The sequence below is a fragment of the Myotis brandtii genome, unplaced genomic scaffold (genome assembly GCF_000412655.1).
Source record: "Myotis brandtii unplaced genomic scaffold, ASM41265v1 scaffold187, whole genome shotgun sequence".
Classification (NCBI taxonomy): Eukaryota; Metazoa; Chordata; class Mammalia; order Chiroptera; family Vespertilionidae; genus Myotis; species Myotis brandtii.
Window position 1 is genome coordinate 3,202,025 of NW_005356944.1, and position 21,027 is coordinate 3,223,051.

General features: G+C 57.4%; 1 protein-coding gene across 1 annotated transcript in view; it reads left to right on the plus strand.

Annotated features, from left to right (window-relative positions):
- The first annotated feature begins 2,512 nt into the window (after nt 1-2,512).
- The window catches only part of LRP5 (low density lipoprotein receptor-related protein 5), a 63,475-nt gene continuing 44,960 nt past the window's right edge, over nt 2,513-21,027 (plus strand). The window contains exons 1-4 of the mRNA XM_014538128.1: nt 2,513-2,603; nt 15,679-16,075; nt 20,187-20,384; nt 20,834-21,023. Of these exons, the coding sequence (XP_014393614.1) occupies nt 2,528-2,603; nt 15,679-16,075; nt 20,187-20,384; nt 20,834-21,023 (861 nt within the window). The 5' untranslated portion in view covers nt 2,513-2,527. The remainder of the gene's footprint in view (nt 2,604-15,678; nt 16,076-20,186; nt 20,385-20,833; nt 21,024-21,027) is intronic.

Genomic DNA, 21,027 nt, shown 5'->3' on the forward strand with positions numbered 1-21,027 from the left:
GAATGGAATGTGGCTGAAGGTGGGACCCCTGTGCCTACAGGGTCGGATTGGGGATCTGCCTGCCTGTGGGTCTGTGAGGGTCGAGTTTTCCGGGATCCCGGGCCGGTAATCTCTAATCCGGGGAGGCTCAGGGTGTCTCCCAGCCTCGCTGGCTGTGTCAGCAGAGCTGGATGGTGATGTGGGTGGGAACTGGTCCTGATCCGTGATCCCTGAGGTCCTTGGGTGACAGCAACGGTGGGTAAAGTGCCCCCTCCTGCTGGGGCCACACTCGGCCCCGAGTCTCCTTCCCTTCTGCACCCCGTTCCTCCCCACCCCCCGCAGGTTTGCTGTGAACAGCTGAGGGGGCTGCAGAGGAATCCCAGCAGCCAGCCTGGGGCCCCCACCCAGCCCCAGGCCTGGAATCCCAGGGCCCCTCCACCTGTTGTGGCCTGGCTCGCATTCCTGGCTCCACTCAGCTTTGCAGCTGGGACAAGCCGGTTAACCCTCTGAACCTCAGCCTCCTCACCTGTTGGGCTGTGATCACAGTGCCCCCACCTCCACGTAGACACGCCTGGGGATGGGACGGGGCGAGGCTGTAAAGTGCTTTTAGCACAGGTCGGCCGCCCGGTGAGCGCTTGGTAATGATGAACTGTTAGGAGGATTATGGCAGTCGTAACCGTTATTCTCTGGGGAGAGCCCGTGGGGGCTCTGGAATCGGGTGTAACTCAGCTGACAGTGGTCTGGTGGGAACCATTGCACCTCCGACCGTGGGCCCATCTCCAATTAGAAGGAGAAGCAGTGAGTTGCGTTAATTGCCTAATTTCTATGCAGAGCCTGATGGCTCCCCGAGCGAATCTTGACCCTTGCCGAGTAAAGCGAGTGTTTGTACTGTAGCTGGCGGCCAGGGCCCTGCGGCCGGGGGGCCAGGGGGGCAGGGCAGGTGCAGGTGTCAGAGGGCACTTTTCGTCGGGCCTCCACCGGCAGAGGTGTGGGCAGCAGGCGTTTCTGTTTTGCTCCTTCATCCGGAGGCCATCCATCCATGTGTGGGCTTTGCCAGCGCACCCCTGCCCTCCCTTCTCAGAGGGCTTTGTTAGGGACCCTACTTCCTCCTCTCCCTGGTGCCTTTCTTCTAACAGCCTGGCTGACTCACAGGGCCAGGGCCTCCTCTCTGGAGAGCTGACCAGCAGCCCCCCTCCAGTCCCCTTGCATCCGGCAGCCTGCCCACCTGCCTTTCCCCTTGCCCCCCGGTCAGCTTCCCCCCTGCAGGCAGAGGAGGGAGCTGGGCATCCCTCGGATGGTCTGTGCCTTTCCCCAGGACTGCTGACTGGGCTCTGCACCCAGTAGGTACTCGGAGCGAGGGCTGCTGCTCTCCAGGCCGGGTGCCGGGTCGCGCTGTCACGCGGAGGATGCAGCCCTGAGCTCCTGACCTTCCTGCCACACCTGCCCTCTGGCCATGAGTCCAGGTGGGACCTGCCTCTTCTCGGCTGGACAGGCGCCTGCTTTCCTCATTTCCTGTTGTGGCCTCTAGCCTAGGAGTAATTTAAGCCTCTGGCAGATATGTGCTGACTCGCTCTAGTGTAACCAGCTCAGAGCTAGGCCCCTGGGAACAGGCAGGCACAGGCCTGGTCCGGGGCAGCACGCACTGACCCTCGGCCAGGGGTGCGCGCCAAGGTGAGGGCTGTGATGGGGAGCCCCGCCTGCTGCTGGCCCCTGCTCCGCTGCCACCTGGACCCTGGCTGTTGTGTCGCTTGGATGGGTGGCCCTCTCCGGAGAGGATCGCCAGGTGGCCTCTCCCCGCAGCGTTTGCCTCCTCCTGCTGCCGGCCAGTTACGCTCCTGCCCGGAGGAAGGAGGCGGCTGCGTCTCTGCGGTCACCGAGGAGCCAGCACTACTGGGTTCCCGGCCCCCGTGCGGGTTTGGGGGCGGCCGTAAAGGTCAGCACCCAGGACCAGCTCCGGTTTTCCTGGGAACCGTGCTCAGCGTGGGGTCCGGAGCCCAGGACGCATCACCAGGGGCTTGTCTGGGTTTCTCTGGAGAATTCTGTCTCGTCTTTCCAGACCTGCCTGCATCAAACACTGGTCCCTGCCCAAGGGGAGGTGCCCAGCTCTGGAGGAGCTCCCCTTGGGCCCCGCAGAAACCCAGTGACGGGTGTCTCCTCGTTCTTACGATCCTCCAGACCCGACACTGAGCTTGGCTCCCAGGGTAGTCGGAGCTGGTCCCGGGGGCTGAACATTCCGGCAGCCCTAACCCTGCGTGGGGTCTCGGAACCAAGAGATGCCAGCGGCTCGAGGAGTGTCAGCCTCCGCGAGGCTTCAGCAGGGACAGAAGGCAAGAGGTTACGAGCAAGCCACAGAGAGGACATTTGAGTTTTATCTGATGGTTTCCATCTGTCCACATGCTGGACAGACACGCCCTGTGGCCGAGGCCCTGTGTTGGGCTCCGGCGGCGGCCTGCGGACCTCGGCACCCAGGTAGCTGCCTTTTTCCAGGAACAGGGATCATTTGAAAGCAGAGCCTCCCCATTTTCCCATAAAAAGGAGATTTTGCAGCATGATGGTGAATTTGGCACGTCTTCATTATTATGGTTTTTGTGTAACACTTAAAGAAAATAAAAGCTGGTACAAAGGTATGTTTGTTTCTGAAATGTGTTTCCTCTCCCAGATGTCCTTTTCTGCCAGTTCCAAATCACGGTGAGCTCAGCTCTCCAGTTTCCTCTGCGGGCAGAACAATGAGGTCTCTGTGAGCGCATGGGGGGACGCCAGTGTGTGTGTGGGGGGGCTTCTCTCGCCTCGGTGGAAACCACCAGCCTCTGCCAGTCGGGTAGGGAGCCCGCTGACTGGTGGGGGCTTGGCGGTCTGCTGGCCCGTGGTGGTGACTGGCAGGGTGGTGGCTTGCAGGCACCGCAGTCTGCACCTGTGTTCAGATCCTGGGTTTGCTGGGTGGCCTCGAGGGAAATGCTTGCGTCTGCGTGGTGTGTGTGGACCCTGGGACTTGGTACTGTATCTACTACCTGCCTTTGATCTGGCCTCTTTCTTCTTGTTGTTGTCTTTCTGGCATCAAACACTGGTCCCTTTCCAAAGGGGAGGTCTCCAGGACACAGGGTGGGTGCAGAGTCCGCCGGAGAGCCAGGTAGAACTGAGTGGGCGTCCCCAGAGTCCAGCGTCCCTCAGGCCCTCCTTGGCTGCTTGGTCTGTCACTGCTTTCTTGAGACCAAGTGTGTGTGTGCTCCTTGGGAGAGCTGTGAGCCACACACATGCACACACAGGCGGGCTCACGTGATCACACACGAATGCAGGGGCACCCACACACGAATACATGTGCACACACACACATGCATGTATGCACACACACACAGGATCCTCAGAAGTGCCTCCTTGGTTGACTTCCAAGGACAGCTAACAGACCTCTACCAGCTTCCACTCGGAGGTTTTGATACTTCTCACCATTGAGAATGGTCTCTAAGGAGTCGCTTTCTTTGGGGCGCACATTTAGTGAAATCCTTATTTTTTAATAAGTGCCTCCTGCCTCAGAACACCTGAGATACACGCATCTAGCCTTAATAGATAAAAACAGCTAATACATATTGGCATTTGCAGTGGACTCAGCAGGTTCTAAGAGATGTTCATCGATTGTCTCGTTTACTCCTTCCAGCAGCTCTGCAGGCAGGGTGCCATCACTACCCCATTTCGTAGATGAGGGAACTGAGGCTGGGAGAGCCCATGGAACTTGCTCAGGGTTATGGGGCGCTAATGTCAGCAGACTGAAGCCCCAATGCCTGTCTCTGAGTTGCTATTTGAATTATAAAGTGTTTTCTTTCATCTCTAAAGGAAATTGGCCGGAGGGTCCCCAGTGCATTTAAACAAGTGTGCTGCTGGGTCCAGACCTCAGTCACCTCATTGGACAGATGTGGAAGCTGAGGCCTGGAGGGGGTGGTGCCATCAGAACCGCTCTCCTGGGTGGCCCCGCTTCCTGTATGAACCTAATGCCTGTTTCAATGGGGCCTCAGGGTTTTGGGTGAAAGCGATGGACTTGCCTTCCACCAGGATGGACCGCCAGCGTCAGCTCCCCTCTGCCCCTCGGCGGGCCCCCAGCCACTGGATCCCAGGACTGCTTTTCTCAAAGTCTTTGCCATGGCCTTGGGCCACTTCCGGGAGCCTGGCAGGCTGGGAGCCATTGAACCGAAATGGTATGTAATCAGAATGCTATATTTTGTCGAAAATAAGAATGTTAGTAACAGGCTGGTTTCTGGCAAGTCAAACTGGGACTCTGAAATACATATTTTTCCCTGCTCTGCCCTAAACCTTCTAATTAGAGAAAGCGCACATTTGCGGATATAAATCAAACGTCATATTCCCTACAAACTTGTCCTAGGTATCACTGAGTTGTAACATTCCATAGTTGCTAAATGAGGGCTTGCAGAATGTGTGTGTGTGTGTGTGTGTGTGTGTGTGTGTGTGTGTGTGAGCGGGGGGGGGGGGGAGAGAGAGAGAGAGAGAGAGAGAGAGAGAGAGAGAGGAAGAGAAGAAAAGAGAAGAGAAGAGAAGAGAGAAAAGAAAAGGGGGGGGGAGAGAGAGAGAGACAGACATACAGACAGACAGAGGTGCCCTTAGGTGATCCCTGGCCGCCCGTTTCCTTCCCTCTCAGGCCCCTGGGCCCCTGTTTCCCTGCTCCCCTCCCCTCTGTCAGCACCTGCCTGGCCGCTGCGGTGAAATATATACATTTGCCCAATTAAAACATACTTAGCAGGGGAAATGGCTTTCGGGGAGAAGCACTTTCCCTCACAGGAAAGTCTCTGCTGAGCAGTGTTCCGTGACCAGACCCCGACTTCCGCCCCGTTAATGGCCTGGGTTTTGGAAAGGTGGTTTGGCTCTGGTAACGGGCCCTGTGTGGGCTGTCCTCCCTTGCTGGAGTCCGACCAGACTGAACCAGCTCTGGGGCTCAGTGGCCTGGGTCCTGGTCAGTGGGGGTCACCCTGGTCGTGTGCTGTGCTGGTGGATGGGATGTTTCCTCATCAGTGTGGACCCATGTCCTGGGGGCTTTGGGTCATTTGTATCTGGGCTGGTTTGTTGCACATGGTTTCCCGGTAACCAAATGAAGAAGTCCCCTCCTCAAGGCCCACACCTCTTGGCCGCGGCCAGAAGGCGGCCAGTAGTGTGAGACACCCGAGGCATGGCCCCAGGCGGCCCCCAGCCTCCGAGGACATTTGTCTTGTTTGTGAAAAAGAGCGGAGGTGCTGGGGGCGGAGGTGGCCGTCGCCAGCTTGCTGGGATTCCCGGTGCCCTTGCCGGGTCTCTGCTGACGCGTCCTGTTCAATGTTACTTTTGTGTTTTCCATTTCGCTTTGCCTCCAGGCCTGTGTTTTTTGAAATGTGTCACCTGGGTCAACACTACACAGTGTTTTGTGATCAGATACATTTGGGAAGTCCTGGGATTTAGGAAGTGAACTGGGCTCCCGCACTGCAGGACTTCTCAGAGCCTTTAAAATGGTCACGACATACCAGGCTGTGTTCCCCGGTGTCTAGGTGCAGAGTCTAGAATCCGAAGGGCAGCGTGTGGCATTGTGAGAGGTCGAGGAGGAAAAGCCCAGCTCAGGACGGGGGCCCGCTGCCCGCCCTGCCCATCATCACCCACGTGGCCTCCGTGAGCTGCGTCACCTGTTGGAGCTTCTGAATCTCCACCTGCTGGAAAATCAGATGAGACCGCTGCTCCCTGGGGAGTTGCCAGGATCCGTTGGGGCAGCCCGAGGGTGGTTAGCAGGTAGCAGGCAGCAGGCCTGCAGCAGATGCTGTGTTCTCCCTCTGCCCACCCCAGGGTGTGCTGTCCCGTGTGGGTGCTGGGCTGGGGGCCAGGAGCTGGTGGCTGAGACTTGCAAGGTGGGGGGACTCAATGGCCATCTGATGGTCATCTCCTGCACTAGGGGTGACCCTCTGCTAAGTGGGAATGAGGGCCACACAGTCACTCCTGGAAGGGGCCCAGGTCACTTGGACCAGGGTCAGGACCTTGGAGTGACCTTTGGGAGCACTGGGCTGCCTCGCCGGACACCCAGGGGTCCCTCTGGCAGGGACAGAGTGGGCCTGCTCAGGTCCTGGGCCTTTGCTTGTCTCCCAGGACTTCCCAGAGCAGCTGACCAGGCTCCTCCTAGAGCAGAGGCCCAGGCCTGACGTCTGTCCGAGTGGCCAGAGGTCCTCCCACCTGCCCCAGGCCCTGCCCCCACTGCGTGCAGCCCATCCTTGTAATGGAGGCCGGGAGGCCCATGTCCTGTTCTCTGTGCTCCAAGGTTTTCTTTTTATCTTTTGCAACTGATTTCTTCTTTCCTGCTCCACCCCCCAGACTGACCTTGGCTGCTTCCTGCGCGCCTGCTTCCCTGACCTTTGCAATGTGGTCCCTGCTCGGGAAACCTGCTGGGCCTCGGGGTTAATTGCTGCCTTCCTATAGAGCCGCGGGCGTGTGTGTGTGTGTGTGTGTGTGTGTGTGTGTGTGTGTGTGTGTGTATGTATTAGAGAGACTGGGGGCAGCAGGAATGGGTGACTGAGCCAGGAGGGGGAGAAGGAGCCGGGGTGGCCGAGGGTCCTGGGGCAGGTGTGTGGATGGAGGAGCGTGGGGGGTGGGGAGCAGGAAGGAGGCACCAGGACCCCGGCAGGTAAGAGGCAGGTGTGAGGTGAGGCAGGTGCGAGTGAGGAGGGAGCAGGGTGCCGCCCTTGTGCTGGGCTGGGCCTGGGAAGTTGGGGAGAGAGTTGGTGGCCTTTGTTCTGCAGCCCTTGACGTTTACAGACTGCAGGAGAGCAGCGCCCCCAGCGCACAGCCTTAGCCCAGATTGAGAGGAGAACTTGCAGTGTTCCAGAAGGTTCCCCCCCACTGCTTCCCAGCCCTCACCTGCCCGCCCTGCCCAGGAGGGGCCGGTCTAGTCGTCTGTTCTGAGCTCCCCGCCCTGTGGTTGTGATACAAGCTCTTTCTAACCGAGCAGCCCTGGTTTAGGAAGCAGTGGGCCGTCCCTGGGGCCGGGATGCAGTCCTGTGCCCACCTTGGCTATATCCGCCCTGATTTGAAGCAGAATATGGCCTGTAGTCAGTACGTTTACACAATGCCAGCAGCTCCCAGATCGATCCATCGATCGATCGATTGTTATCTCGGTGACCCCTGGGATGGGGGGTGGTGCGGAAGCAGGGCCCTCCCCCAGAAGCCCCTTGGCAGCCGGGCCCTGCTCTGCATGGGCCCTGGAGTGGCATCAGCCATCCCTGCCCTGAGCCTCGGGCTGCGCGTCCTGTCTGGGGAAGTCCAGACAACGCATTCAGGGAGGTGGGGCGAGCTGGGCAGGCTCACGGAGGCCCCGGCTGGCACCTGGGCCAGGTGTAGCAACCATGGAGGGTTTGTGGGGGTGGGAACAGCAAACAGCACGGAGGTGGAAAGGTTGGGGTCTGCTGGAGTCTTGGTGGGATCCATGTAGGGGAGCCTGGGGGGCCGAGGCCACGTCGGGGAACCAGGAGAATTTGGGGGTGTTCCCTGGCTTCGTGGGTCCTTAGGTGCGTGGCTAGATGGGGGGCTATGGCAGCTCAGCTGAGGGGACGAGTGGAGCCACCTGGGGCGTTAGATGTTATCGAGGGTCCCGCCTGGCGCAGCCCCTCAGGCCTGCAGGTTGGAGTGTGCTGAGCTTTCCATAAAAGGCAGGACATCTGTTCAGTTCAAGGAAACCTAAGGTTTTATTGTCGTCGTAAATGTCAAGCCTGCTTCAGCACATGTGGACAACTGCAGAGCGGTGTCCCGGGCGCGCTGGCTGAGCTGCGGAAAACCCCGAGATAAACGTGGGATTCGTCGCTGGAATGAATGGTGGTCGTCCCGGCTGCCCGAGGCCTCACGTGGCCGCTGCTGAGCTGGGTGCCAGGGACGGAACATTGGGGAGGGGGTGGGGGGAGTCCTGGCTTCAGGGATTGGTCACATAAAAAGTGAGTGTGGTGTGTATACTTCTCCCACCTTCCTTAGGAATGTTCCATGAGCAGCTTAGGTATGATTTTCTGAGAATGTTGGCGTGAAGTTTCCAGCCATTTTAAGGCCCCTGAGCGTTGTTCCAGGCAGTCAAGTGCGCGGTTCTCGCACCGTTCGTGGAACCGAGGGGCTGAGCCGAGGGGCTGACCCTCTCGGCGAGCCGGGTGGCCCCTTGCACGCACTCGTGGGACCGCACAGATGTCTCCGTTTTAGCCAGATCAGTGTTTTTCACACGTTTCCTCTTAGACGGGAAGTCGGACTTTCCTGCCTGGGGACGGGGAGGGAGCCTTGGACAGGCCCCGCCCGGCCCAGTCTCTGTTGAGGATCCATGTTTTACCATAAGATTCGTGGGAATTGTTCCGTCTCCTTGGTAGTCACGCTAGTTTTTATAAAATGATGATGAACTTGAGTTAAAGCACCTAGAATTATATCTAAGTAATAATGGCCAAGAGCGTATGCAATAAATAATACAATTTTACAGAAAGACACGGAGGAAGACCTACATCATTGTTCATGGATAGGAGGACAGTGTCTGAGAGCTGCCACTTCCCGAATGGATCTATAGATTCCATATGATTCCCCACAGTGCCCTTCCCTGCCCTCCCCTTCCCTCCCCCGTTAGAAATGTTGGTGCCTGGCGTTCAATGACGTGGGGTGGCAAGGGGTGCCATGCAGAGGGGCCAGTGGTGATGTGGCCGGGGGTGTCAGCGTCTGAGAAGTGAGGTGGGGTGGGTGAGAGGTGGCAGGCCCGCAGGCTGCAAGAGTGGTTGGGAGTTGGTTATATTGAGCAGAAGTAAATATATAGACAATCACAGAAGCCAGGTACCGTAGGTCCTCTGGTTATGTCGGAGATCCGTTCCTACGGCGCGATGTAACGCGATTTTCACCGTAAATCAGAACCCACCTACATAAGCACCTACGTCACTCACATGGAGCACATACATAGCAGTAATGAAGTGAAACAGTAAAAAAATTTAAAAGAAAGATAACAATTCCGGACCTTTACTTGTGGTAAATAAATAATAAAAAACATAAAGCACATATGTACATATGTTGAAATGACGGAACTTTTTTTTAATATAAATAAATGGGAGATGGCAACGTAACCATGAAACGACATCGAGTCCGACGTACCCTGAGGACTGTCTGTATCTACTTTGAAGGTATTGACAAGCGTAGTAAGTAGGAAGGTTAGAAAGTACCCTGAGGACATGTTTAAAATCAGCAGGACAGACACACACACACACACACACACACACACACACACACAGCTAGATGTAGGAATAGTATAGGTGTGTGTATAAAAGTGCACATATAGCCAGAACCGGTTTGGCTCAGTGGATAGAGCGTTGGCCTGCGGACTCAAGGGTCCCGGGTTCAATTCCGGTCAAGGGCATGTACCTTGGTTGCGGGCACATCCCCAGTGGGGGGTGTGCAGGAGGCAGCTGATCGATGTTTCTCTCTCATCGATGTTTCTTGCTCTCTATCACTCTCCCTTCCTCTCTGTGAAAAATCAATAAAATATAAAAAAAAAGTGCACATATATATACACAGTTGATTCTTACACGTGGCACTTACGTTCTGTAAAGTTACCGTAAACATCGAGTTTGCCAATACTGATCCGTAGCTCCCAGTGGAAGCACGGGGTTAGGTTCCTGCGAGCCTCTGGCCACAGCATTTTCATCTACCCATCGATACACAACCTTGTGTGCGTTTCTGTTTAAAGACGCCTTGTGTAGTATATATTGTTGATTGATTAACACTGAACCCACCCCCTGCAGCTCTCACTCAGGCCCGAACAGCGCTCACCTAGCACACATTTTCCCCGCGAAGCACGTCACCCCTTCTCGCGTTTACAAACACAAGACGTGCGGCACCCCCAGCACTGTGCCGGCACCACCTCAAGCAGTGACATCACCAGCAAAAGGCACAGACATGTGACGGGGGGCGGGGGGCGTGCTAACCACACTGCGAAGAGGACATTGCTTACAGCACAAGCAGAGCGCCACGGGTTCCCGCTCACGCTGGACGAGGCCCAGGAGTGGCCGCAGCGGCCCCGTTGGCATTGGTTTGGGGAAGTGACTAGGGATGCTCTCCAGGTGGAGCCTGGGAGGGAAGCGGATGGGCCGTGGGTGGGTTCCTGGCTCTGTCTCCCGAGAAGGCCTGGAGGAGTGACCCCCAGCAGCAGTGAGCACACCCAGTGCCCAGGTCGCGGCTTCTAAACATCACTCTCCACAACCCACAAACAGGAGTATTGGCTCTGAACCCAGTAAATGAACTAGGAATAGATGCGTCTACACTGGTTTAAAAATGCAAATAAATAGTGTGTTGTAGATATGCTTTAATGACCAGCCACCATTTAAAAATCCTGAATGGAGGGCTGGAACTGTAGTTCCAAGTCATTCTATTTAGTGGCTTATAATCTACATTAATAAAAGAGAAGATGCAAATTGACCGTACCTTTGCGACACCCACCAGCCAATCAGGAGTGAGTATGCAAATTAACCCAACAAAGATGGCAGGTTAATTTGTATATGCAGGCGCCGAGCGTCCAGGGGTGGGGTGGGATGCAGGTGTTCTGCACCGCCCCAGCCGCTCAGGGCCTCTGGGCAGCGTGGGAAGGTGGAAAGGCGGCTCCGGTCCAGAGTGAAGGCGGTGCCGGCAGCCAGGGGAAGGAAGGCCCATTCTTGCACGAATCTTTGTGCATCGGGCCTCTAGTATCCTATAATCTTATTACACCCTGTTTTTATTATTTACATTGTTTTGAGTTGTGGTAAGTCACACGTAACGTGAAGTTTATACCATCGTAACCCAAGTGTCCAGTTCAGTAGCTTTAAGTACATTCGCATTGTTGGTCTCGCACCATAATTTAATTATGGATTGAAGCCACTTTCATACAATAAAGCAACATTGTGTATCTCTCTGCCTCCTGCCCCCAGCTAAGCTGTGACATTGTTGCTTTTTTACACTGTAAACATAATGTAAAATGCCATAAAAAATTGCAACAGATTTTGTAGGATTTGGGAAGCTGGCTGTAAAATGTAAGGGAGTGTAGTGGGCTCATGTCAGCCTCAAGGAGTGATCAGGAAGGACCGGCTGGGCAGACACTGGGCAGATTGCAGAGCCCTTGTACTTGGGCACGTGGTTTTGCCGCAGGGCTAGGCCGGCAGACAGAGGAACAGCGGAGGGAAGGTGGGAGCAACCCAGGCATACCTGGAGGTGTGGCCCCGGGCAGAGGTGGCAAGCAGGAACTCCTGCCCCTGGGGATGGGGGTACAAGGTGGTGCGGAGGGTGGGTAGCGGGTGGGAATAACCAGTTTGAGAAATTCAAGCTAGAAGGCACTCAGAGCTGTTAGGCGTCAAGGAAATTGTTTATGAGCCGTTGTGAGTGGAATTAATTAACTTGAGTGCGTAGATGCATCTTGGTGTCAGGCCAGGGCATGCTCAGCATTTGCTAAGTCTTGTTCATCTTTGAAGGCTCCAGTCTCCCCTCCTCCAGGAAGCCTGCCAGGGCCACCCATAGCTAGCTCTTCCTCCTCCCAGAAGACTGCCAGGGCCCTCTGACAGCGTTTTCTCCCCCGGCTCCAGGCACCGCCTGTCCTTGTCACTCAGCTGCCTGTTCTTCTTGCTTAGGTGGTTAACTGCATGTGTGCGTGTGTGTGTGTGTGTGCGCACACGCGTGTAAAAAGTCCTGGCGTTGGGCAGATTACAAAGCCCTCGTAGGCTCCTTGAATGTGGCCCCGAGCTGTTTTCCATCTCTCGGCCTCCCCCATAGGGCTGGCACGGGACAAAGGACCGTTCCTGACGGATGAATCCATAGTTTGCGTCCAGGCCCCAGCCTGCTCCAGTGAGCAATGTAACGCTTGGTGAATATCAATAAGGCATGTTCTTAAAATGTGGCTGATTTTGGTGCAGTAGCAGGGGATTGGATTACCTTGAGTCGGGCTGTGTTTAGTGTAACCATGTGAACAGTGTAAAACACAGGCTATCGGAATGGAAGCCCACACATCTGTTACGAATTCTATATATAAAAGCTGGATATGCTTACACGGGTTAAAATGGGGCTGTTGGCACCGGGACTCACTTTCAGACTCCCGATTCCACCGGGCTGGGCCTGGAGGGGGGACAGGCCTTTTCTCTGGCACCGACTGGCCGAGGGTCTTGGGAAGTCAGACACACCCCACCTCTGCCCCCACTGCCCTACCAGGGAGGCACAGAGAACCCACAGGACTTGAGGGGGTGTCCTGAGGGTCGTGCCGAGCAGGGGTTGTGTACATCCGGGGTCACGGAAATGAATCTGTGCCTCGTGAGACAGACTGGGAGGCCAGGGCGAAGAAAGACGGTCACGGGGAATCAGTGGGCTCGGGGCGCAGCGATGCCTTTAAAAAAATTATTGAGGTGAGATTCACGTAACATAAAACCAGCATTTTAAAGTGATCGCTCGAGCGGCACTTAGCACAGGCACTGTGTTGTGTAGCGACCACCTCTACCTAATCCCAGGATGTTCCCATCACCCCCAAAACGCCCGTCACTCCTCATTCCCCCTCCCCCTGCCCCCGGCAACCATGAGTCTTTGTGGATTGGCCGGTTTGACACAGAATCATTATAATTCGCGTCTCGCTTCTTCACGGAGCGTCATGTTTTCAAGCTTCATCTATGCTGAGTGTGTCCATGCCGCATTCCTGAGGAATATCCCATCAAGCACAGTTTGCGTCTCCCTTCCTCCATCACGGACGTTCGGCTGTTCCCACCTCCTGGCGATGGTGACTAATGCTGCCGTGGACGTGGGTGTCTATTTCTCCGAGTCCCTATCTTCAGGGACCTTTCGGGGCTAGACCGAGGCGCGGACTTGCTGGGTCACCTTGGAGGAGCTGTGGGACTGCTTGCCCCAGCAGCCAGCACCGCCTGTTAAGAGTAGCGACCTCCTCCTGCTTTGTAAGTGAGGAAACCGAGGCTGGCAGTGGAGATGAAAAGTCTTGCTCCAAACCTCACAGCTGGGGGCCAGGCTGGGATTCGAACCTGAGTCTGAATCGATGCTCTTTCCTTTGTAGCAGAGCTGGCCGGGGACTGAAAGGATGAAACGTTGTATGAATTACAACCGCCTCGGGCAGCCTGGCTGGTGTTTATCCAGCGCTTAAAATGTGCCGTAACCAGACTGTGCTGTAACCAGGCGGAGCCTTTGTATGGATTGTCCTGTCTCAGTCCTATAGTTTCTGATGTGGAGGTGCGGTGACTGCCCCATTTCACACACCGGACGTCGAGGTCCGCGAGGCCCAGGTCTGAGCCAGTCCTGCTCTGAGCCGGCACCCTGAGCTGGCTCCCAGCTCACACCTGGAGGGCTGGCCCCATCTGTTGGCCCTCTTGATGTGTGGCCTTGAAAAAAAAGTGTACAGGTAACTTCATAGAGACGTAAACGGAATACGGGGCTCAGACATTAAGAATATATTTGGAGACTCAACAAGGTCCTCTTTCCCTTGCCCCGTCTCCTTGTCAGACTTTGTCCCCACCTCGCACGTTCTCTTAACCGCGGTCCCAGCGTACATCCGGGTTGAGAGCCACAGTCAGTGTGTGTGTTTTGACTTAGCATTTTCTGATGTTACTGCCGTCATTTTCTATGCTTTCATGGACACAACTTTCCACTGAGAACAGCCTAGTTATCCTGATATTGGGGATGTGTTGCTTGTTTGTTTTTTTTCTTCTTACAAATAAGGCTGCTGCAGCGAATCTTGTGACTGGGACCTTTCCCTTCCTTCGGATTGGTCCTGGAGTGCGGCGGTGGCCGGGCCAGCGGCTCAAGCTCTCACGCTGTCCCCTGGCCCCTCCTCTTTCTTCTCGCTGCCCAACGTTCAGGCCACCAGTCATGAGGTCATCATGGGTGGAGTGACCTTGGACAGGTCAAGGCGCCTTTTTGTGTGTGTGTGTGTTTTAAATCCTCACCTGGAGATACTTTTTTTTTTTTTTTAATTGATTTGAGAGAGAGAGAGAGAGAGAGAGAGAGATCAATTGGTTGTTTTCTGTACGCACTGCAACCAGGGATCGAACTCCCAACCTTAGTATGTGCCCTGACAGGGAATCGAACCCGAAACCTTTCAGTGCACAGGATGATGCTCCAACTAACTGAGCCACCCAGCCAGGGCCAGGCACCTCTCTAAGAGCCTTCTTATCTGGCAGATATGCAGCTGTGACCCCTGACCTGGGCGGGCTGTGAGAGGAGGGGGTCTTGGGCACACGGGCTTGTCCCTGGGGTAGGCATGGGGCACCAGGGTCTGCCTGCCTCCGTGTGCTCCCCCGGGACGTTCACACCGGCTGTCCCCTCCGCCAGGGACGCTTCCCTCCAGGCCTCCCTCGCCCCCTTCACGTCTTTGCCCGGGCGGTACTTTCTCGGTGAGACCATCGAGGCCGTCTTATGTGACAGGCACACCCATCCCTTCGCCCTGCTCTGCTTTTCCACACACAGAGTGTACGTCCCCGGAGCCCACGTCTCCTGACCGCGTGCAGTCACTGCTGGTCTGTCTCCCGCTGGAGTAGAGGACACGAGGGTGGGTTCGCGGTTCCGTCCTGTGTGCGCAGGTGGAGTCTGAGCCCCCTGCGCGCCACTCGCCGTGCCCTTCTGGTCTCGCCGGCCCCTCCTCCTCCCACCTGGCCCTGTTTCCACCCGCCCCGCCCCGGCCTCCCTCTGACCGTCCTGTCCTCGCCTTTCTCCACCTGTGGGAGAGGAGGACCCATCTCCCGGATGAGCTGGGGCACCCGGCCCCTCGTTGGCACGGGGCCACGCTAGCTGGGGTGGCCCAGGCCCCGAGGAGGGGACTGGAGGGAAGGTGCAGCGGTGCCAGCTGGGGAGGGCGGGCAGCCACCCACGCAGAGGCCCCCCTCGCCGTGAGCTCCCAGGTGACGGAGCGCAGGGCGCCGCCGTGCACTTAGGAAGTGAGTTGCTAACTGTCTTTGACGCAGGGAAGAGCCGCCCCTCCCCGAGTCTCCGTTGGGAAAGCACAGAAAATGGAAAAACACCCCCGTCCTCGTGGGCCTTTGAAGGGTGCACCTGAACGGCCCAGAGTGTAAACCGCGGGGGAAATGTGGTCTTTCCAGTTCGGGGAGAAAGAACAGAGCAGAGCCAGGATCTTGGCGTGTGCCGGGCTTCGGGCAGCTTCTGAGAGTTCCTTCCCCTCCTCCTAGCCCTGTCCGTCTCTGTCACGGACCCGCTCCTGTCACCTCGGGGACTTCTCCTGTCCCCAGCTGGGGCTGGCGACTCGCCCCCTGGGCACTGCCCTCCGCCACTTCCTTTCCTGGCTGGAAAGCAGCCGGCTGGCGACTCCCGTCTGTGGGCCATCCACCTGGTGATGCTCACACCTGGGATACCTCTGGCGTCGGGAGCCTGCTCCCTCCTGAGACCAGAGATGCTGGTTTAGAGTGGGAGGAGGAGTTGACGACCCTCTCCCTGCCTGCTTCAGCAGGGGGTGCCCGGGCAGGAGCCGGGTCAGCCTGGTAGGGGGACGTCCCGGGGCCTGTGACAGCACCATGTGCGCACCTGCATCGAAAGGGCCTGAGTGGCGAGGCATGGGCCTGTCCGACCCCTTCCTAGCAGCGACTTAGGGAGCGGCAAGCAGGACGGAGGGCCTTGGGCTCGGGCTGGGTGGGCGCCAGGGTGGCCGTGCCATAGCCCCTGCCCCAGGCTGTGTGCCCCGGCCCAGCCAGTGGTCCTCACGGGTTGCTTCTGTTCCCACAGCCTCGCCGCTGCTGCTGTTTGCCAACCGCCGGGATGTGCGGCTGGTGGACGCCGGCGGAGTCAAGCTGGAGTCCACCGTCGTGGTCAGCGGCCTGGAGGACGCGGCCGCGGTGGACTTCCAGTTCTCCAAGGGGACTGTGTACTGGACGGACGTGAGCGAAGAGGCCATCAAGCAGACCTACCTGAACCAGACGGGGGCCGCCGTGCAGAACGTGGTCATCTCCGGCCTGGTGTCGCCCGACGGCCTGGCCTGCGACTGGGTCGGCAAGAAGCTGTACTGGACGGACTCGGAGACCAACCGCATCGAGGTGGCCAACCTCAACGGGACGTCCCGGAAGGTCCTCTTCTGGCAGGACCTTGACCAGCCTCGGGCCATTGCCTTGGACCCCGCTCACGGGTAAACCCAGCGGCCGCCCCCATGGTGGGGTGGGGTGGGGTGGGGTGAGGTCATGATTTCCCTTAGAAGTTACTTGAGCCTAAGTTGCTTTTCCTTTTTAAATATATTTTTATTGATTTCAGAGAAGAAGGGAGAGGGGGAGAGAGATAGAAACATCCGTGATGAGAGAATCCTCAATCAGCTGCCTCCTGCACGCCCCCCATGGGGATCGAGCCCGCAACCCCGGCTTGTGCCCTGTGAAGGCAGAGCCAGCGGGATTGGCTGGCACTGTGTTGTGCCCTGAGTGGGGATGGAACTGTGAAGGCAGAGCCAGCGGGATTGGCTGGCACTGTGCCTGTGGGTTGGAGGGAAAGACAGGAAGCAGGGTGAGGGGCGCTGCTCCGTGCCTCCTTGTCCCCATCTGTGCAGGGGTGTGGCCAGGTCACACGTCACGCAGAGAACACCGGGAACGTTGAGTGGGTTCCATCAGGGTGAGCTGCTGTCACACCGAACACGCTCCCCACCCGGAATCCGGTCTCCGTGTCCACGTGAAGGTTTCTCTCTTCTTCCTGCGGCCTTTTGCCATGTTGCTGGGAGGTGCTTGGCCTTGGTGGTGAGGCACGTGGTGCTTGGCTGGGAGCGGTCTTCCCGCTCCCGGCCAGGCAGGCTGTGCCTGTTCCACCTCTGGGAGCCGGCCAGCCTCTGGCTCTGGCTTTTCTCATTAAATATTTGAAATCCTTTCTGAAATCCTGCCTCAGAATTCTCCCCCAGATCTACCCCAGGTCCCCCCTCTGCCCCGAGGGGCAAAGTTGACTGCGTGGGCGTCCTGGGCAGGACTTGCTGAGGCCCCAGCCTCCCCCCTCTACCTTCCCCTCCACGCCTGCCCTGCTCCAGGAATGGGTCTGAAGAGCAAGGGAGCGCAGACAGCTGTGGTCTCCCCCACTCGCCAGGTGACGCAGCGGGGAGTGATGGACCACGGTCTCCGGACCCCTCTGTGCTTGTGATGGAGGTAGAGATGCCTGCCTGCTCTGTCCCCCGAGGCACCATGTCGCCCAGGAGGGAGGAGTCCAGGTCAGGCCCTGGGAATGTGGGCAGCACTGCTGCCCTCACCAGATCCTGGTCTCTGAGTCCTGGGGCAGGACGCTGCCTGCGAGTGGGGACAACGGGTTTTGTCCTCTGTCCTGGCCTCAAGCACAAGGTGGCGAGTAGCAGCTTTGCCTCCTCCCAGTCCTGTTGGAGCTCCTGCCATCTCCTTGTGCCCTCCCATGACACCATCCCCCACGGGGGTCCTCCCTCAGATAAGGGGGAATACCCCTGGCTCCCATCAGGAAGGTCCTCCGTCCCAATGTCCACCTCGGTGTGTGTGTGACCAAGAGCCCATTGCTAGGGGGGCCACGGACCCCAAAAGCAGGACGTGGTGCAGTGTCAGGGAGGCAGAGTGGGCCGTGGGGGGACCCTCTGGCCCCGAGTCCCTGGAGGACAGCAGCCCAGTGCTGGGGGAGGCCCGGCCGGTGCCACCATGAGGGGCTGCGGTGGCTCTGGGCCCCCGGTTAAAGCCGGGCTAAAACCCAACCCCCTCTTTAAAATGCAGAGCGGCCCTTCCCTAAAATAACACAACCACAACCGCAGCCTCTGCACAGAGCCCAGGCCGCACTGCTTTCCTTCGGAAGTTGATTTTCCTCCGTGGAATTTGGCCGGGCCTGTGGCCGCGCTCAGGACGTTGCAAGAGCACGTCCACGCCAGCCTGTCTCTGGTAACCGAGTGGCTCGCAAATTCCCCATTTAAGGAAACCAGCGGCCTCTGTTATGAAACTCGGGGGAAGGAATGTGAATTATGCTCCTCCCGGAGGTCCCAGCCTTCCCATTTTCTGGCCTGTCCCGTTGCCCGCAGCAGAGCACTCGGGGAGGCCGAGAGGGGATTGCTCGGAGATTTATCCTCCTGCCACCTCCTCCGAGGGCGGCGGGCAGCAGGAGGATCGGGCCCTTCCAGGCTGCAGGGGAGAGACCGGCCTCTGCGCCGGGCCGGCGGGAGCCTCTGCCGAGCTGGCCGCCAGCACCTGCGAGCCTTGGGCTGCCAGGAAAAGTGCACCCACCCCCAGGCCGCTGGCAGAGGGCTGAGTCATATGATGGCCAGGACCTGGCCTTCACCCGAGCACCGCCCGGCGCTCCTAGAGCTGCCGCTGGCACGTGACCTGGGGCGGGCCAGCCGGGCAGAGCCCGGTTTTCTCATCTGCCCCCTGGGAATGGAATTCCCGCTCCCCCCTGTCGTCGTTCTCACTGGATGCAAAGGAGACGGCGGCCTTTTGGAGAGGTGCTCTCTCCTGTCTGTGCCCCCCGGGGCCGGGGAGCTCGGTGACCGCCCTGGGTGCCGTTGGCCACCATGCAGGGAGGAGGGGGTGCATTTTGTACGAAGCGCCTGCTCATTTTCAAGTCCTCACAGGAAGGTGGTGATGGTACCGGCTCAGAGATGACCCATCTCAAGAAGCCGGCATGACCCCACGGAACGGGGTGGGGTGGGGGGGCTCAGGTGCCCGCAGCTCCTGTGGTCACAGGCTCCCCTGGGGGGCACATGGCAGCTGTATGTGTATCATTTCCCTCTCCCTGATGACCACGCTGGTCGTGAGGGTTGGCAGCTCGGGCTTTGCTGAAATGGGATGTGGTTTGACCTCTGAAGAAATGGAGGCCGAGAGCGGTGGGGCACCTGGGTCGGCACAGAGAGAAGCAGCTCACACAGAAGAGAGCCCGTGGGTGCACGGAGTGACTCTGTTCTCAGACTCACACGATGTCGCGGGCGCCGCCTCCTCCGTCTGGGCAGGTCCTCGCGGGCCATGGCACAGGTGGCTCCTGGGAGCCCCTGCCTTCCCAGCTGGGGTTCCAACTCACCCCCCTCGGCCCAGCGTGAATGAGCCGCTGTCTCTGCAGCAGTCGCTGAGGCCCAGGGTGACGGATTTGCTGACGCCAGGATCCGTGCCCACGCGGGGGGAGGGGACTGGGAGACCATGCCACCTGGGGAGCTTCATGCACCACGAGTGGGCGAGGGGCTCCGCAAATCCGACACCGTCCCCCTTCTCTGCATAGAGTCTCAGGTGGAAAACTGGGACAGTCTCTGGGCGCTGGTGGGTGTGACCCTGTCACCTGGCTGCCTGGGGTCGCACCTAGCGTCTTCGTTCACTTGCTGGGCCATCAGATGGGAAGCCTTTGAGGAGGTGGAGGTTTTGTGTGGGTGGGTGCCCCTCGCTGGAAACGTGAGAACGTGGATGAACAAAACCAAGTCCGTCCCCCCCCAATCCCACCCAGAAGCACCTGCTGTGATAGTTCAGTGTCCACTCCACGTACATGGTGCTGTTATTTTTTTTTTAAATAGACTTCACTTTTTAAAGCAGTTTTCAGTTCACAGCAAAATTGAGGGGAAGGTGGAGAGTTCCTGCACTCCCTTGCGGATACTGTGCGTTTGACAGAGGTTTAATCGTAGCATCAGACAAAGCAGTGTCACTGCCCTGCAAGTCCTCCGTGCTCCGCCTGGTCACCCTCCCTCCCCCCAGCCCCTGGCACCCCGATCTTTGTACTGTCTCCACCGTTCTACGTCTTCCAGAATGTCATGTGGTCGGATCCCACAGCGTGTAGCCATTTCAGATTGTCTTCTTTCACTTAATGTACTTGTAAGGTTCTTCCTTGGTGTTTCATTTTAGTGCTAAGTTACATTCCATCTCACACGTCTTTAACTGTCTTTAAGAGGTTCGTTTACAGCATTGTCATAGTTGCAAAATATCAGATTACAATTCCAACACCCATTGCGAAGTTATTTAAATAATTTATAGTACTAATTGCCATTAAAAGAATAATGAGAATTTCTGTTAAGTAAAAAGATTGGGTGCCTGGAATATATTGCTAATGAGAACGATTGGAAATGGTATATTTTGATTATCCAACTTCGTTAAAAATTATTTTATGTATTACTAACTGCTTAGAAAACCAATCGGAAGTAATAATAGCCCAGGCCCTAAGCTTTGGTTGTCTCTGCTGGCTGAGACTTTGGGGCACATTCACTCTCTCTGTTTCCTGTTTGCATTTGTGGAGGCAGAAAATAAAAGAAAAAAGCAGATCTGTTACCTCCTCCCCTGCCCCCTCATTAGGTACATGTACTGGACAGACTGGGGTGAGACACCCCGAATCGAGCGGGCGGGGATGGACGGCAGCACCCGGAAAGTCATTGTGGACTCAGACATCTACTGGCCCAACGGGCTGACCATCGACCTGGAGGAGCAGAAGCTGTACTGGGCCGACGCCAAGCTCAGCTTCATCCACCGTGCCAACCTGGACGGCTCGTTCCGGTAAGTGGCTGCCCAGTTGTGGGCCCCCACTGCACCCCAATTGCCACCAGGGCCTTGGCCAGGCCACGCTGGAGGTTGGCAGGCGTCCTTAACTCAGGCCCATCGTCGTATGTCTGAATCCTGGGGGCTTGAGGACTTCACAACTCCTACTTAGAACCGTAATAGAGCGCATGCACCTCATCTAACATCACCCCCGAGCAGGGTCTGGGGTGGCATCTGGAATCGGCCACGTGAATATTTTTATAGCAAGATGTAAAGTGCTCATTCTAAGTGAAATCGAAATGATTTAGCCCCACATCCATGCACAGGTTTGGCCGTTAAATGAGGAGAAAACGCTTTCAATTTTCAGACTTTTGGATTTGCAGACAAGGGATTGTGGACCTAAAGCCCCAGGGTCCGACCGGGTTTTGAACAGGTCCCTGCACCCCCGTCTTCCTCCACACCCGCAGGCAGAAGGTGGTGGAGGGCAGCCTGACGCACCCCTTTGCCCTGACGCTCTCGGGGGACACGCTGTACTGGACCGACTGGCAGACCCGCTCCATCCACGCCTGCAACAAGAGGACTGGGGAGAAGCGCAAGGAGATCCTCCGTGCCCTCTACTCGCCCATGGACATCCAAGTGCTCAGCCCCGAGCGGCAGCCCT